The following is a 17,115-nucleotide window of genomic DNA, read 5'->3' as shown; positions in this document are numbered from 1 at the left end:
GCAGCATTATTCATGTTAGCCAAAAGGTAGAAACAACCCAAGGGTTCATCAACAGATAATGGATAAACAAAATGTGGTATAAACATACAATGGAATACTATTCAGCCATAAAAATGTTCTGACACATGCTATAACATGGATGAACTTGGAAGACATGCTAAGTGAAAGAAACCAGACACAAAAGGACAAATACTGGATGATTCCACTTATATGAGGCACCTAGAATAGGCAAATTCATAGACAGAAAGTAGATTAGAGGTTCCCAGGGGCTGGATGGAGGAGGAATGGGGAGTTATTGCTTACTGGCTAGAGAGTTTCTGTTTATGGTAATACAAAAGTTTTGAAAATAGATAGCAGAGATGGTTACACAACATTATGAATGCAATTAATAACACTTAAAATTAATAACACTTAAACATTCATAACACTTAAAAATTCATAACAATTAACAACACTTAAAATAGTTAAAATGGTAAATTTTACGTTACGGAAAAAAGATAACAGGTTAAAAGAATGAAGTACTAATACATGCTGACAACATGGCTGAATCTTGAAAGCATTATGCTAAGTAAAAGAAGCCAGTCAAAAAAGACCCCATATTAGGGACTTCCCTGGCGGTCCAGTGGTTAAGACTCCGTGCTTCCACTGCAGGGGGCCTGGGTTTGATCTCTGGTTGGGGAACTAGGATCCTGCATGCTGCGCAGGGCAGCCAAAAAAAAAAAGAAAAGAAAAAGAAAAAAAGACCCCATATTGTGTGATTCCATTTATGTGAAATGTCCAGAATATGCAAATCTCTAAAGACACAAAATAGATTAAGAGTTGCTTAAGAACCTCTAAATAGGAAGATGGGGGTGATAGCTAAAAGGTATGAGTTGTTTTTTTTAATAAAGTGAAAGAATGTCACAATAAAGCAAGTCACACGAATTTTTTGGTTTCCCAAGGGGTATGAGATTTTTGAGGTGATGAAAATGTTCTAAAACTGACTCTGTTCATGGTTGCACATATCTGTGAACATACTAAAAACCAGTGGATTTTACTTTGAGTGGACTGTATGGTATGTGAGTTACATCTCAACAAAGCTGTTTTTAAAAAGTATCCAGCGAGAAAAGAAATGACATACTACAATTAGACTGATTTGACAACAATGGAAAGGAGGTGCCAGTGCAATATTGTCAATGTCCTGAGAGAATTTCACTGTCACCCTAGAGTTCTACACACAGCAGAACCAATTTTCAAGAGCAAGGGCATAGTAAAGACATTTTTAGGCAAAGACAGAGTTTACCATCAAAGATTCTACTGAAAGAATATTCTAGAAAACGAGCTCAATTGAAGGTCTGAGATGCAAAAACAAATGATGAGCAAAGATATTGGCAAATATGTGGGCAAATCTAAACAAACACCAACTGTGAAGAAAATAATAATGTCTACTGTATGTGTATGTGGAGGAGGATGGAGAAGAAAGAGCCAGAACTAAAACCAGATAATAGCATATAATCTGGGAGGGGTGTGATCAGAGTTAAAGCATTCTGAGGTCCTTGTATCATTCAAGATGAAGGTAAAGATACTAGTTACCTTTAGACTTTAAGAAAAAAACATTAAAAATTTAAACTGAGAACAGGGGCTTCCCTGGTGGCGCAGTGGTTGAGAATCTGCCTGCTAATGCAGGGGACACGGGTTCGAGCCCTGGTCTGGGAAGATCCCACGTGCCACGGAGCACCTGGGCCCGTGAGCCACAACTACTGAGCCTGCGCGTCTGGAGCCTGTGCCCCGCAACGGGAGGGGCCGCGATAGTGAAAGGCCCGCGCACCGCGATGAAGAGCGGTCCCCGCACCGCGATGAAGAGTGGCCCCCACTTGCCGCAACTAGAGAAAGCCCTCGCACGAACCGAAGACCCAACACAGCCAAAAATAAATAAATAAATAAAAATTTAAACTGAGAACATTATAAAGTTATTAATCCATTAAAAAATAATAAACCCATCATATGCTAGATGACATATTTTACAAAAAAAAACTACATTTTCCAAACAAAAGAAAAGCAGTAAGAAGGATGACACTGTCTTACATTTTACACTATATATGCATGTTAAAATAGGTACAATAACAGCTAAAACAACACACACAGAATGTGTAATTTCCAACCAAGAATGGGGGAAAACCACAATCAATCCAAAATAAGAGGGATGAGGGAAAGAATCCGAAAAAAGCAGATCATTTAGAAAGCTCAAAATAAGATATTGATATTTCAATTTATTTCTACTATATCAACAATCACTACAAAAGTAAATAAACTAATTTTCCAGGTAAAAGTGAAAAACCGTCAGACAGGATTTAAAAATAAAATCTAGTTATATGCTATTGAAAAGAGGCATCTAAGGGATTTCCCTGGTGGTCCAGTGGTAAAGAATCTGCCTTCCAATGCAGGGGACGCAGGTTCGATCCCTGGTTGGGGAGCTAAGATCCCACATGCCATGGGGCAACAAAGCCCGCACTGTGAGCCTCAAAGAGAGCGCCTGTCCGCGTGCCGCAAACTACAGAGCCCATGTGCTCTGTACCCTGTGCGCCCCAACTACAGAGCCCACGCACCCTGGAGCCCGCACCACAACTAGAGAGAAGCCCGCGCACCACAACGAAGAGCCTGCGCCTCAACGAAAGATCCCACGTGCCGCAACTAAGACCTGATGCAGCCAAAAATATAAAAAGAAAAAAAGAACATAAATTGTTTTTTAAAAATAAATAAATAAAAGAGGCATCTAAGACATGAGGGCAAAAGAAGATTTTTCAAAAAACCAAAAGATGGTAATATACCAAGCAATATACTAGCCAATGTCAATATCAAATGAAATGACTAAAACAAAAAGCATTTCTGAAGAACCTAGTGGCAAGACGGGAATAAAGACACAGACCTACTAGAGAATGGACTTGAGGATATGGGGAGGGGGTGGGGTGAGATGTGACAGGGTGAGAGAGTGTCATGGACATATATACACTACCAAATGTAAAATAGATAGCTAGTGGGAAGCAGCCGCATAGCACAGGGAGATCAGCTCGGTGCTTTGTGACCACCTAGAGGGGTGGGATGGGGAGGGTGGGAGGGAGGGAGATGCAAGAGGGAAGAGATATGGGAACATATTGTATATGTATAACTGATTCACTTTGTTATAAAGCAGAAGCTAACACACCATTGTAAGGCAATTATACTTCAATAAAGATGTTTAAAAAAAATTCTTAGAAGAAAACATAGGGGAAATCTTCATAATGTTGGATTTAGCCATGATTTCTTGGATATGACACAAAAAGCACAGACAACAAATGAAAATATAGATAAACTGGACTATGTCAAAATTAAAAACTTCTGTGCAACAAAAGTCATTATTAACAAGAGTGATAAGGTAACCCATGGAATGGGAAAAAATACTTGCAAATCATATATCTGATAAGAGGTTAACATCCAGAATATATAAAGAATTCCCACAATGAAACAAACAACCTGATTAAAAGATGGGCAAAGGGCCTGAACAGACATTTCTCCAAAGAAGATATACCAATGGCCAATAAGCACATGAAAAATGCTCAACATCACTAATTATTAGGGAAGTGCAAACCACAGTGAGATACCAATTCTTATCCATTAGGATGGCTGTTATTTAAAACAAAACAAAAACAGAAAATAGCAAGTGCTGGCAAGAATGTAGAGAAATTGGAATGCTTGTGCATTGTGCAAGGGATGGTAAAATGGTGCAGTCACTGTGGAAAACAGTATGGGAGCTTCTCAAAAAATTAAACATAAAATTACTATATTACCATACAATCCAGCAATTCCCTTCTGCATTCATACCCAAAAGAATTGGAAGCAGAGCCTTGAATAGATATTTCCACACCCATGTTTGTAATAGCATTATTAGTTATTATTTGATTGTTATTATTATTATTTTGTAACAGCATTATTTACAACAGCCAAAAGGTGGAAACAATGCAAGGGTCCATTGATGGATGAATGGATAAACAAAACATGGTATATACATACAATGGAATATTGTTCAGCCTTAAAAGGAAAGGAAATTCTGGCACATGCTACAACATGGATTAACCCCAAAGACATGCCAGGTGAAATAAGCCAGTCACAAAAGGACAAATATTGTCTTTAGTCTATTTATAATAATTATATAAATTCAAGTCATATATATTATTTCCACTTAAAAAGTAAGGGAAATTTATTATGGATCTCACTATATTTGTGTTGTATACTCTTTCTGGCTATTTTTTGATATGAAATAACTATTAAACTCATCTTGTTACAAGTAAAAAAAAAAAAAAAAGCATTTCTAACAAAGGGCAACTCCATGATAAAGGTTTGATTCAGCAGGACAATATGAAAACTATAATTGTGCATATATCTAGTAATAGAATCAAAATATATAAAGTAAAATTTGACAGAACTTTAAGGGAAAACTAACAAATCTGCCTTCATAGTGGGAGATTTTCAACATACCTCACTCTGTAATTGATAAATGGGCAGCAACAACAATAAATCCATAAGGATAGGGAAAATTTCAATTCCAATAACCTTCATTCCCTCACCCTACTTCAACAACTCACCCCACTGTCACTCTGAATCTTGTCATCACATTGAACCATCCCCTCCTGAAATCTTAAACTCCAATGCTACAATTTCTATCATTCCAGTTTTTAACCCCAATACATTTCCTGAATGTCACCAAGGCATCCTGAACCTCAGCTGCGTGTGCTCCCAATCTGCCCTGTTTTGTCTTCACCTTCTCCCTTTTCTCTCTAGACTTCCTGATCCATCGGCGGTCACTCTCTTGCCTCCTTGTCCCACCCTGGAGAAATTACCTATCACAAATTCGTGCTCCCTAAACTCACCTGGGCCTTCAGAACTGTGTCTCTAACCTCCTATTTCTATTTCCACCAAAAGCTATTTCAAAATGTATACTCTCTCCTCAAACATAATATTCTATCTTCCCATCCTCATTCTCAGCAGAAGACCTTGCCTCCTACTTAAGTGAAACTTTGAGGAAAAAAAAATCACTAAAACCACTGGGCAGGAATTCCCTCAATCATGTCCCTTACTAACCCACAAATTTATTGACATCAACACCCATGTCTCTCTTCCTGTTGAAAACAAATTCCTATGACTTTAACCCTGATCCCCAGTCTTATTTTGATACCTCTCCTGTATACTCACATGGAGCTCTGTGGATACTATCACAGGATTTATCACACTGTACTTATCTTCTCTCCTACTACATTTAAAGATCTTCAAGGCTCAACCTCTTACTAGATAGCTTACCTTAGCAAAGTTACATAACTTTTCCAAGCCTCAGTTGTCTCATCTCTAAAATGGGAATATCATTTTCCATAAATCCTGGCTCTAGTCACGTGACTCTGGGTAATTACTTGGCTTCTCTGTGCCTCAGCTTCCTCATCTCTAAAATGGGGATAAAAGTGTATACCACATAAGGCTGGCAAGAGGTTCATGTGAGTTAAAACCACTTCTTATCTGGTGTGTGTTTTACACTCACCGCACATTTCAGTTTGGCCTAGCCACATTCCCAGTGCTCACTTAGTCAAATGAAGCTAGTGGCTACTATACTGGTAGCACAAGTATAGAAAATAGTAGGTGCTCATTAATTTCGTTTAGAATATTGATGTAAGAAAAGAACTTTCAGACCCTCAGAACTGAGAAAAAAACACTTTACATAGTCTAACATTTCTTTCTCTACATTTTAACATCTCTGAAAACAGAACTAATCCTAAAATCCATATCATGTGATAGTTTTAATGGCAGCATTCTATTGTAACGGTTCATAAGATAATGATGCATCTTAACACTGATGGCATCTTAGAGATGATGAAATACTGTGTATATAAAGTATACTAGTGCCTGGCATATAAGCCTCATATAAGTTAATTATATGAGGCTTATAGTTAACTTATTCTTACTCATATTTGTATTTCCAATACTAGTTCAATGCCTTTCATATTATGTGGTTAATAAATGTTCATTGAGTGAATTTCTACAGGATGTAGCCTCAAACTTTGTACATCTAAAGCCAAATATATTATATTCCTTCCAAAACCACCTCCTTTTCACAAATTTCCTTTTATGGTCAAAGGTACCATCATTCTGAGTCATGCTGCCTTAAAAACTTGGATCTTTATCTCTTGACCCTTCCCTTAATCCAATATAGGTACCAAGTCAATTCTTCCTTTACAATTTCCCCTAAAATTTGTCCTTTCAATTTTTCATTCCCCTGAGTCTAGGATAGTGATTCTCAAACTTTTTGGTCTTAGGACTCTTTACATTCTTAAAACTTAGAGGACCCCAAAGAGCTTTTGTTTATCTGGTTTATATCTGTTGATATTTACCATATTAGAAACTAAAACTCGGAAATTTTTAAATGTTTACTAACTCATTTAAAAAATAAGCCCATCATATGCTAACAATAAATGAAATATTTTATGAAAAATAACTATATTTTCCCAAAAAAGTGACTTAGAGTGACACAGTTTTACATTTCTACAAATTTCTTTAATGTTTCTGACTTAATAGAATACAGCTGGATTCTCTGCTTCTGCATTAAATCTGTTACAATATGTTGTTCTGATTGAAGTACATGAAGAAAAGCCAGCCTCACACAGGTATGTAGTTGCAGAAGAAAGTAATATTTTAATAGCCTTTTCAGAAAATTGTGGATATACGTCTTTGATACTTCACTAAAACTTGGTAAGTGATAGTCTCTTAGGGAACAGCTGCAATGTGGAATCTGAAATCTTATCAATGAACTCTCTTTGTACTCTGTTCCATTAAAATTCATTGATATATCTTGCACTTTGGATAGCTCTTTTACCCATGCATAATTTCATAATATCATACTTGATAATTTGGAAATTAGTTATACCAAGTTTCCAAATATTGACACATTTCATTATACAATATCTAAAAATCACATTCATTAATATTGCTACCATCCTCATCAGGAAAGTCTTTAGGTATTGGGAAGCTGTCAAGTTCACAGTGGCAGATACAAATTTTCCAAACTTGTAATTTTAGCTTAAAAGCTCAAATTTTATCACTGACAAAAAATAGTGCCACTTGTTTTCTTTGAAATGACCAGCTCACTTTGTTCATTTTCAAGAAAACATCTGCCAAATACCCAAGTCTGAATAACCACAGTTTATATGTCAGTCACTCTTTGAAGTAAAAATGGTATTCTGTGAAAAAAGCAGCTGGTTTAGCTCACAACTCAATCACACAAGTGCTTTTCCTCAGGACAACTGTTGTACTTTAGTATGCAGAAGTGATTTATTTGTACTTCCCATTTCATCAAACATAATATTAAAGATGTGTCTCACAGGTTGAAGTTTAATATAATTAATGAAGTAATTTTTACTGCTTCATTTGGGACATTATTAAGTGAAACTAGCATTTTTGTTTTTTACTGCAGTGAAGAACACAATGACCACTAGTACAGTCTGGTCCCACTGACCTGATTTGTGCTAAGGCGCCAGCAGTTTTATCCACCATCAGTGCAAATGTCAACACAGTGAAAATAGCTAATAACATCTTGATATTGCTATAAAGATAACTTGAACCACTGAGACCTCCTGAAAGGTTCTCAGGGAGCCTCAAGGGGTCCACAGAGCATATCTGAGAACTGCTAGTTTAGGATATCATCATCATGTTAGTCTCCTAACTAGTCTTCCTGACTCTAGCCTCCATCCTAATTCATAATGTTTGGCACTACTAGATACAACTTCCTACAGTGTTGCTTTCAACATGTTCTGCCCCAAGTTTTTCAGTGATTTCCCCACTGGATATAGGATAAAGTTCAAATTCCTTACCATCACATTTAAAGACCTCAACAATTTTTCCTCACCCAACTTTTTCAGCCTTATCACCCACCACTGCCTGACACCAATTGTAATTAAGTCAGTCTGATCTATTTAAGGTCTCCTGAAATACAATTTACACAGTTCACAACTTCACTTGAAATATTCCTGTCATATCAAACATCAAATCTCAAATCCTACTCAACCTTCACGGCCTAGCTCAATGCCTACATACTTTATGATGCTTTTTCTAATCACTCTGGTTTACAGTGTTCTTTCCTTCCTGGAAATATCACAGCAATTATTATCCTCATGTTAACATATACTGTCTTTGATAATTTAACTTATGCGTTGTTATTTAACTTTATCTGCTTCCCTTAGTCCCCCAACTGGATTATAAACCCCTGGAATATGGAAACTCTCTGCTAAACTTTGAATCTTCTACATTGCCTCAATCAATGCAATGAAGACAGTCAATTTTTAAAAAATGAAATCAATGGATGAATTCCCTATCCAGAAGCAAGAGGAATTCGGTTAGATGAATGGTTCACATGGTCTGTGAACTACTGATGGTCCTTGAAAGTCTTCCATGTGGACAGTAGATTGACTTCTTAGAGTTATTAATGTTTTCAATGGGAATAATTATGCTATTTAATCAAAATCAGTCCATTGGCATCTCATGAAAAGTAATCCTCTCCTCATTAATTCTGATGAGGTTTTCGCAGTGTTAATCAAGAAACTGTACAATAAGTGACACAAAGGACCCTGCTGAAGTGGTTTAAAAGGGAAAAGATGGCAATCATTACTCTATATCAGCAAAGAGACTCCAATGTGAACTCAATTCTATCTGTTACAATTATTTCCTTAAAAAAGATATAAAGCAAATGCATTAAAAATTTTGTTAATCTGAGAGACAGGTGTAAAGATGTTTGTTATGTTACTCTTTATACTTTTCTATGTGTTTCATATATTTTAAAATAAGTAAGGAAAGTTGTGTGGCACTCTGAAGCACATATAGTGCATTGATATACAAGCACATACCATTTGATCGATGCATGATGCTGTCCAATTTTTACTTACCAGTGCATCATCTTGCAATGAAGCAAAAAAGAAGCCATAGAGCAAGTTAATTTCCTCCTTGTGATCAATGAAGTCAAACATTGCAACCAGCCAACGATAAAAAAGTACCTATTGAGAGACAAAATGCTTATCTTTAGAGAAATATAACTTGCAGAGGAAGGAGCTTAATTCCCCCCCTCAGGGCTGTTTTAGAAGCCTCTAGCACAAAGAAGGATAATAGATTTTATCTCTCAGTAAAAATTTCTGTTTGAACAGACTCCTTGCATCAAGCTACATTGTTCCAAAACTACAGGCTTTGCACAAAAGGCCACTGCCATTACTCCATAAGTGGCTCTTCCTTGCCAGCCCTTAAGTGGTTCTGAAGGACTTATCATCAGAGGGTTTAAAAAGATTACCTTGGTGCTACCAGAACACTTGCCAACACAAAGCCAAGAGACCGCCTTAACCACAGAATCTTCTGATATTAGAGTTGCTGGAATCATACACTTGAATATCCGAGTGTTTACAGCACTCCCTGGAAAGCAGACAAACTCTAAATCAAACTACATTTTAGGATCTTGACTGTTTCCTTACTATTATTAACTCTTGGTCCTAAAAATTTCACTTCACATTGAAGGCAATAAAATAATATTCAATATCTCTTATCATCATTACAAAACATAGTTTGAAACAAAAATGTACCTTTAACTTTTAATATAAACTATAAAGCAAATTCTTTGGTTCTAATATTTTTATCTAACAAGGGAGGATGAGTACAGGATTTCTTCTTGGCATGATGAAAATGTTTGGAAATTAGATAGTGGTGATGGTTGCACAACTCTATGAATATGCTAAAAAAATTTTTTTAAAAACCCTGAATTGTATGCTTCAAAAGGGTGAATTTTACGGTACGTGAATTACACCTCAAAAAGTCTTTTACTCCTAGGAAAATTTCAAGGACTTTTTATTTTTTATTATTTATTTATTTATTTATTTATGGCTGTGTTGGGTCTTCGTTTCCGTGCGAGGGCTTTCTCCAGCTGCGGCAAGTGGGGGCCACTCTTCATCATGGTGCGCGGCCCTCTCACTATCGCAGCCTCTCCCGTTGCGGAGCACAGGCTCCAGACACGCAGGCTCAGTAATTGTGGCTCACGGGCCCAGTCGCTCCGCGGCATGTGGGATCTTCCCAGACCAGGGCTCGAACCCGTGTGCCCTGCACTGGCAGGCAGACTCTCAACCACTGCGCCACCAGGGAAGCCCAAGGACTTTTTAAAATGGCATAATAGATTCTGATTTATTTAAAGCTACTCTAAGATATCTTGCATGAGCTCCTATGTTTAAGAATAAATAGATATATTTCTAGTCTCCATCCCCCCCAAAAAAGTGGGAAGGATAGCAGAATGAAACAACTATACTATTAGCTGGTAGTAATATCATTCTATATTGGTCCAATCTTTCCATCATACTCTCTTGGCTTCTATGCTATCCTCCCATCTACTAATAGAAGTGATTTTGTGAGTAGTTTTGTGTATACCCTATATCAACGTCTGCTTATTAAGGCTTCAATAATTAAATATACATGTATATCATCAATTTCTTTTTGTATTTAAACATTATTTTATTTGCATTATACAGTGGTGATCACAACCATTCACTGAAAAAACAGTGTTCTCAACTTCTCATGCAAGTAGAAGCCTCAACAATATCTTGGATACATGTGTCTTTAACCACTGTTTTACAGGTATTATAGCGTGGTAATCACATCCATTCAGTATAACACTGTCCTCAACTTCTCCCACAAGTAGCATTCTTAGAAACATACAGGTCTTTAAACGCTGTCTTACATGCATTATAGCATGGTTATCACATCCATTCACCAAGATAACACTGTTCTTAACTTCGCCTGCAAGCAGCATTCTCAGAAACATCTTATACATCTTTTCTTTTCCTACTAGTGTAGACCTCTTATTTTTTTTAATAAAAATTGTATATATTTAAGATGCACAACATGATGATACGATATAATCAGCCCTCCATATCCATAGGTTCTGCACCTGTGGATTCAACCAACCACAGACAGAAAATATGTTTAAAAAAAGAAAAATTCCAGAAAGTTCCAAAAAGCAAAACTTGAATTAGCCACACAAGACAACTATTTACATGGCATTTACATTGTATTTACAACTATTTACATAGTGTTTACACTTTATTAGGTATTATAAGTAATCTAGAGATGATTTAAAGTATACAGGAGGATGTGTGTAGGTTATATGCAAATATTACGCCATTTTATCAAGGGATTTGAGCATCCTAGGATTTTGGTATCCGCAGGGGGTCCTGGAACCAACACCCGGCAGATACTATATACCTATATATAATAAAATGACTACTACAGTCAAGCTAATTAACATTTTATCTCCTCACATAGTTACCATTCTTTGTGTGTGGTAAGAGCACATGAAATCTATTCTCTTGCAAATTTCCAGTATTCTATACAATATTACTAACTATAGTCATCATGTTGTACATCAGATCTCTAGATTTATATATCCTACATAACTTCAACAATATATCTCATCAATTCCTACCCCATCATTCTGTGGAGAAGAAAGGAAGCAGTGATGGCAGGTAATGAATCACAAGAATAAAAATCTCTGCTTTCCAGTCTCATGGTATCTTGTTTTTACTCCTCTCTTCTCCCCTACTCCCATCCCCCAACCCTTGTAAAGTTTACAACAGTCTGACCGCTAACACTTTACACATGCACCAAATTCAAAGGGAGAAATCAATAAAGACTCTATTCTTACTTCCCAGTGACTTTTCAATTACTAAAGAGTCCAAAGTCCCTTTGTACCTAATTATGACATTTCTAGCACACCTGCCCCTCAATATGTATTTCAACTTAGCAAAAGAGTTACATATAAAGATCTGGTAGTGATGGTGGATATCACAGAAATAACTAAAAGGAGAAAAGCAATTAATGAGGCTACATTTAATGTCACCAAATTCCAGCTTAACAGAAAAACGAAATTAGACTAGAAAGCCAGAGATTATTTTTTAAATTGTTACATACAAGTTTCTAAGTCGGAGGCATGCATTTTGAAACATGCATGCATTTGCAACAAGACCTGGCAAACATCACGAAAACCTTCTAAACGTTAATTTCTGAGATATCAAAAAAGAAAAGAGAAATTCCAAAATAGAAAACATCTGTACATTCTATACATGTTTTAAGGGGAGAAGGGATAGATAGAATTGTTCTCAATAGACACTAATCAGTTAAATATGAATTCCTAGAAATTTGTCAAAACCAATCTGAAACCACTTAGAAGAAGACCAATTTTATTAGGTCAAATTTAACTTTCTAGGAAAACAAAGAGAACTAATCAGGTAAAAATAGAGAACTAGGGACTTCCCTGGTGGCGCAGTGGTTAAGAACCCACCTGCCAATGCAGGGGACACAGGTTTGAGCCCCAGTCCGGGAAGATCCCACATGCCGTGGAGCAACGAAGCCCATGCGCCACAACTACTGAGTCTGTGCTCTAGAGCCCGTGAGCCACAACTACTGAGCCCGCGTGCCACAACTACTGAAGCCCATGCACCTAGAGCCCGTGCTCTGCAACAAGAGAAGCCACTGCAATGAGAAGCCCGCGCACCGCAACGAAGAGTAGCCCCCACTCGCCGCAACTAGAGAAAAGCCTGCGCGCAGCAACAAAGACCCAACGCAGACAAAAATAAATAAATAAATTTTTTTTAAAATATAGAGAACTAAAATTCCTGGAAGTCATATACTGAATTCGGCTAGTAATGTGCTGTCTCTCTCTCTCAGACACACACACACACACACACCTGCAAACATAATAGGGTATGCACAAAGGAACCCAATATGCAAGGGCTAGAAAATGGTATATAAAGTATTCAATTTTGATAGTTGTCTTAATTTTAAAAAAAAAAGGAGAAAACCCAGTAGCAGTGTGGTGCAGCATAAACACTAGAAGGGGAGTTAGGAGATCTGAGTTCCCCAGTTCTAGCTCTGAGATTAAGCAAGTCTCTTTAACCACTCTGGGCTTCAGTTTCCTCACCTTTAAAATGAGAATGTTCAAGGGCTAAAATACTCTCTAAGTCTCAATTTGGGTGAGGGTAGGTTAAAAGGTTCTTCTCGAGTAAAAAGAATAACGGACAGATATGATTTCTTTCTAAGACTCTCCCCCCACTGCCATTACAAATGAACTTAGAACAGAAAAGGAAGCATTGGCACAAAAGAAAAAACATCTTGACTATTAAGGCCACAGACACTGGAATGGAGACAGTATCAACAGGGACTTGTCATAGATAAGTGAACCTAAAGGCAATAAAATAGACCAAGTGATCTCTTAATGTGCCTTCCAGCAACACTATTTAAATTATTATCTATCCTTCTTAAGAGAAATACTAAAAATGGCTCCCATGTATTTGGTGACAAGAATCCATTTTATTTGTAAAGATATGTGATAACTAGCCATTTTCAGCATATGCACATAGAAACTTTTGGTTCATAAGGTAGTCTGAACACAAGAAAGGCCCATTTTATTGATATAATCTTATCAGATTGGTTTTATGAAGAGAATAGGAAAAATATATAGTTCTTTAACTGCAGCTGATTCCAATCAACAATCTAATTTAAAGTCTGAAAGGCAAAACAAATAGCAAACTGAAAAATTTATCCCCTTGACATACCAAATTTGCCACTGAGTGCCACATTTAATAGAATGTCGATTCCTTCTGGAGCTAACCCATTCTTCCACGCCACATTTTCCACAGTTTTCAAGTGTTTCTCCAAGGTTTTATCTTTACTCTGTGAAGTTTTAACGGGACCTGGAAGAGGAACAATATTAAATAGTGAGGACTTTAAAACTCTCTCACTCCTCAGCCTCAACAGTTACAATTAGGATTCTTCAAAGGAATAGCTTTACGTAAAAGATGTCTTCCTAAAAACCCTTCAAAGCCTTTAAAACCCTAGAACACTTCACAGCAAAGCAGGAAAACGGAATCCTTCCCTGGCTTCTCTGCTCTAAACTAACTAAAAGCACTGAACTTAAGCTGTTGCAAAAACTAGGGCAGTGGTTCCCAAACTTTGCTGCACGTTGGAATCACCTAAGGAGCCATTAAAAAATCCCAATGCCCAGCTTGTATCCCATACCAATAAAATCAGAAAGTCTAAGAGTGGATGCCAGGTACCAGTGGGTTTTAAAGATTCTCGGGAAATCCCAATGTGCAACAGTTTGGAAACCACTCTGCCAGGAACATGCTTTGTTGCTATATCCCTAGTACCTAGCATACTGATATGTAGTAAGTGCTCAATAAATGTCCATTAAATAAACAAAAATCACGAATGAGCAAAAATATGCTTTCCTTTAAAAATCCTTAAGAAAAAAAGTCTGAATATTTTTACAGGAATAGGACTTAACATAAGGAAAACAATCTGTCTTACCTTTCTCAAAGTATGTCAGTGCTATTTGCAGAGCGCCTTCTGCTTGATCATCAGCATGTTCATAATCTTCCACTGGATTGTTTTGTCCATGTTTCGAGATGCTCTTTGAGTCACTTAGGTCCTCTTTTACTTTCCAGGCCGAGAGTCTAGTCTGATAGCTATTACTACCTTGTGAAGTCCTCTTTTGTGCCTGAGAGTTCTTAACTTTCCTTTGAAGTGACATTACTGCACGTGTTCTATACAGAAACAAGTGTCAAGTTACCATTAACCAGCCAAACTGTCCCTCCCTTTTTACTCCACAAAGACAGGGATCACACATGCCGGTATTCTCACATTTAGTACAGAGGACCTAGCATACAGGTACACAATAAAAAAACTGACAGCAATCCAGGCAACAAAATCTATAGGTTAACTTTCTCAAAAAGCCCTTGACCTAAATAGGAACAGAAACAACTCTCCAAGGTAACATTCACTAGCTGGCCTTGTGAGGGGAAAAAAACAGTAAGAGTACAGGCAACATAACAAATTCTCTTAAAAGGGCTATATCACATAAGTGAGTCCAAAACTAATCCATCTCATGAACTCAATGTTACTTTCTCCACTCCTATTTTTCTCCACCCTGCCTTGATTTTGCTTTTAAACTTTAATGTTGCCTGCTTTGTCAGTGCTAAGTTAAAGACAAACTGGTGGCCAAACCAAGGATTCTCAGAACAGAAACATGCCCCGATAATTCACTTATTCAATAAATAATTACTGAGCATCACCTACAATATATGCCATGCACAATTCTACTCACCGGGGATAAAATAACAAAACATTCAAGGTCTGTGCTCTCATGAAACTTATGGGGGTGGAGTGAAGAGGAGTTGTGAGAGTCAATAAATAAGTAAATAACTAATAGTGAACATAATATACAGTGATGTCATAGAAGAGAGGTGGGGGTGAGAAGCTACTTTGGAATAAGTGTTCAGAGAACGTCTCTCTGATGTGACCTTTAAGCTGAGATTTGAATGCCAGGAGGAACCAACCATGTTAAGAGCTGGTGGAAGAGTATTTCACGGAGAGGAAAGAACAAGACATGCTAAGACCTTAAAGCAAGAGCTCTGTGTGTTAAAGAAACAGCAACAACACCGGTAAGAGGCGAGGGTCGGTGGGGTAGTGGCATGAAAGAGGTACAGAGTAGTGGGAGACGAAGTCAAAAAGGCAGACAGGGACTGCTATATTGGGGTTGTAAGCCAGAACAAGGAATTTGGTTTTTAAGTGTCATAGGCAACTATGGGGGAAGGGAAGACTGTTACAGAGAGGAGTGATACCATCTGATTTATGTTTTAAGATCATTTTAGCTGCAGTGCGGAAAACAGAACGTTAGGGGTGCAGGAGTGGAAACAGACAATTAAAAGGGTCTAGCAAAAGTCCAGAAGAGATATGACTGCAATCTGAACCTGGCCTAAGGTGTAAATGGTAGGAGAGGTAGAAAATGATTGTATTCGTGAAATGTTTTGGAAGGAGACTGGGCAAGGCCGTAATAAAGGAATTGGATGTAGGGAAAAAGAAAGAGAGGAAGCCAGAATGACTTCTAAGTTTTGGGCTTCAAATAGGAAAAACTAAGGGAATGGTCGTAATGACAATCAACCCCACCTCCCTAGAACAGATGAGGCTGGAGCAGAAGAGCAATATGTATGTCTAACCCACCAAGAAGTTCCAGGTTCCGAGTTGTTTCCTCGGGTCCTACGAAAGAAGGGCGGGCGAGCAGCTTCTGGCCCTTTCCGGTGGAACCGTCCCATCGCTCCCCAAGGACCCCCTTTCACAGCCTGCCCCAGCAAGGAGCGAACTTGGCCACGACAACTGACCCACTGGGCAGATTCCCGGTCTGGGGAAAAACCCGATACCTTGTAGGACAGTCTTGCTCAGAAGTCAGGAGATTGATTCCCTTCGGCCTCGGGGCTCCCACTTTGCCCGGTGTTTAAAAGCACCTCACCTAAAATACTCCTCAGTCCCAAAGCCTCTGGAGTCCAAACGTCACCTCCCGGATTCGAATGCGCGGGCTCCGCCCCGCGCATGCGCTTCCGCGGCGACACAAGGGGCTTCAGGGCGGAGCCACGCGCTCTGGTGAAGCCTGATTGGTTGGGTCACAGCTCAATGGCGCGAAGCGGCGCGCGCGCCCACGCTGACGCAAACGCAATTCCGCAGAGCCGCCGGCCACACCCGCCAGGCCCGGGGACGCCCGGCTAGCGGGCAGTTGCTGCTGAAATCAGCCCATTGGCTGATGTTCCCACTGTTCTAATATTGTTCCCATTCGTCACTGTGCCTAAAACGGAACGATTAGTGTCTCGGTTCTTGAGTTTAACAAGACCAATTACAGTGATCCATTTGCTCAGATTGACCCCAAAGGTCGGGACTTTGAATCTGTAGGAAAATATGAAACTGCAAACTTCTCAATAAAGGCTGCTTCTCCCATGTTGGGCAAGAGAATTAGGTTAAAGGGTCTGACACCTCTGAAGCTGTCGCTAGGAGGTGGGAGGAAAGGACAGCGGCTGAATTTGCCCTCCTTTTACCGAGGATGGGCACGCATACCTTCTAGAGTATGCTGGAAACGTATGTCCTGAGCCAGATGTGGCATCTTGTAGGTAGCCGGCCAGTCAACAAGTAAAGATTCCTAACTTTGAGGAATCGATGGACCTTAAAGAAACTGGCTAAAACAGCAGCAAGGGCTTAGTCTGAGACCTGAACTTA

At 38.5% G+C, this 17,115-nt stretch overlaps 1 protein-coding gene across 3 annotated transcripts in view; it reads right to left on the bottom strand.

The window, feature by feature from the left end:
* Positions 1–16,425, bottom strand: part of CENPI (centromere protein I) — a 53,674-nt gene extending 37,249 nt beyond the window's left edge. Inside the window, exons 1-5 of one of the 3 annotated variants that reach the window (XM_057539037.1) lie at positions 16,361–16,425; positions 14,383–14,618; positions 13,629–13,766; positions 9,329–9,447; positions 8,934–9,041 (exon numbers count right to left, since the gene is read on the bottom strand). In XM_057539037.1, coding sequence (XP_057395020.1) covers positions 8,934–9,041; positions 9,329–9,447; positions 13,629–13,766; positions 14,383–14,605 — 588 coding nt within the window. In that variant the 5' untranslated portion in view covers positions 14,606–14,618; positions 16,361–16,425. Of the gene's footprint in view, positions 1–8,933; positions 9,042–9,328; positions 9,448–13,628; positions 13,767–14,382; positions 14,619–16,074; positions 16,228–16,271 lie in introns of those variants that run through there. The other 2 variants (XM_057539036.1, XM_057539035.1) reach the window with 2 other exon arrangements.
* Positions 16,426–17,115: the final 690 nt, after the last annotated feature.

This window comes from Balaenoptera acutorostrata, chromosome X (genome assembly GCF_949987535.1).
Source record: "Balaenoptera acutorostrata chromosome X, mBalAcu1.1, whole genome shotgun sequence".
Taxonomy (NCBI): domain Eukaryota; kingdom Metazoa; phylum Chordata; class Mammalia; order Artiodactyla; family Balaenopteridae; genus Balaenoptera; species Balaenoptera acutorostrata.
Note: the sequence above shows the minus strand (reverse complement) of the source record. Positions and strands in the feature narration are given on the sequence as shown.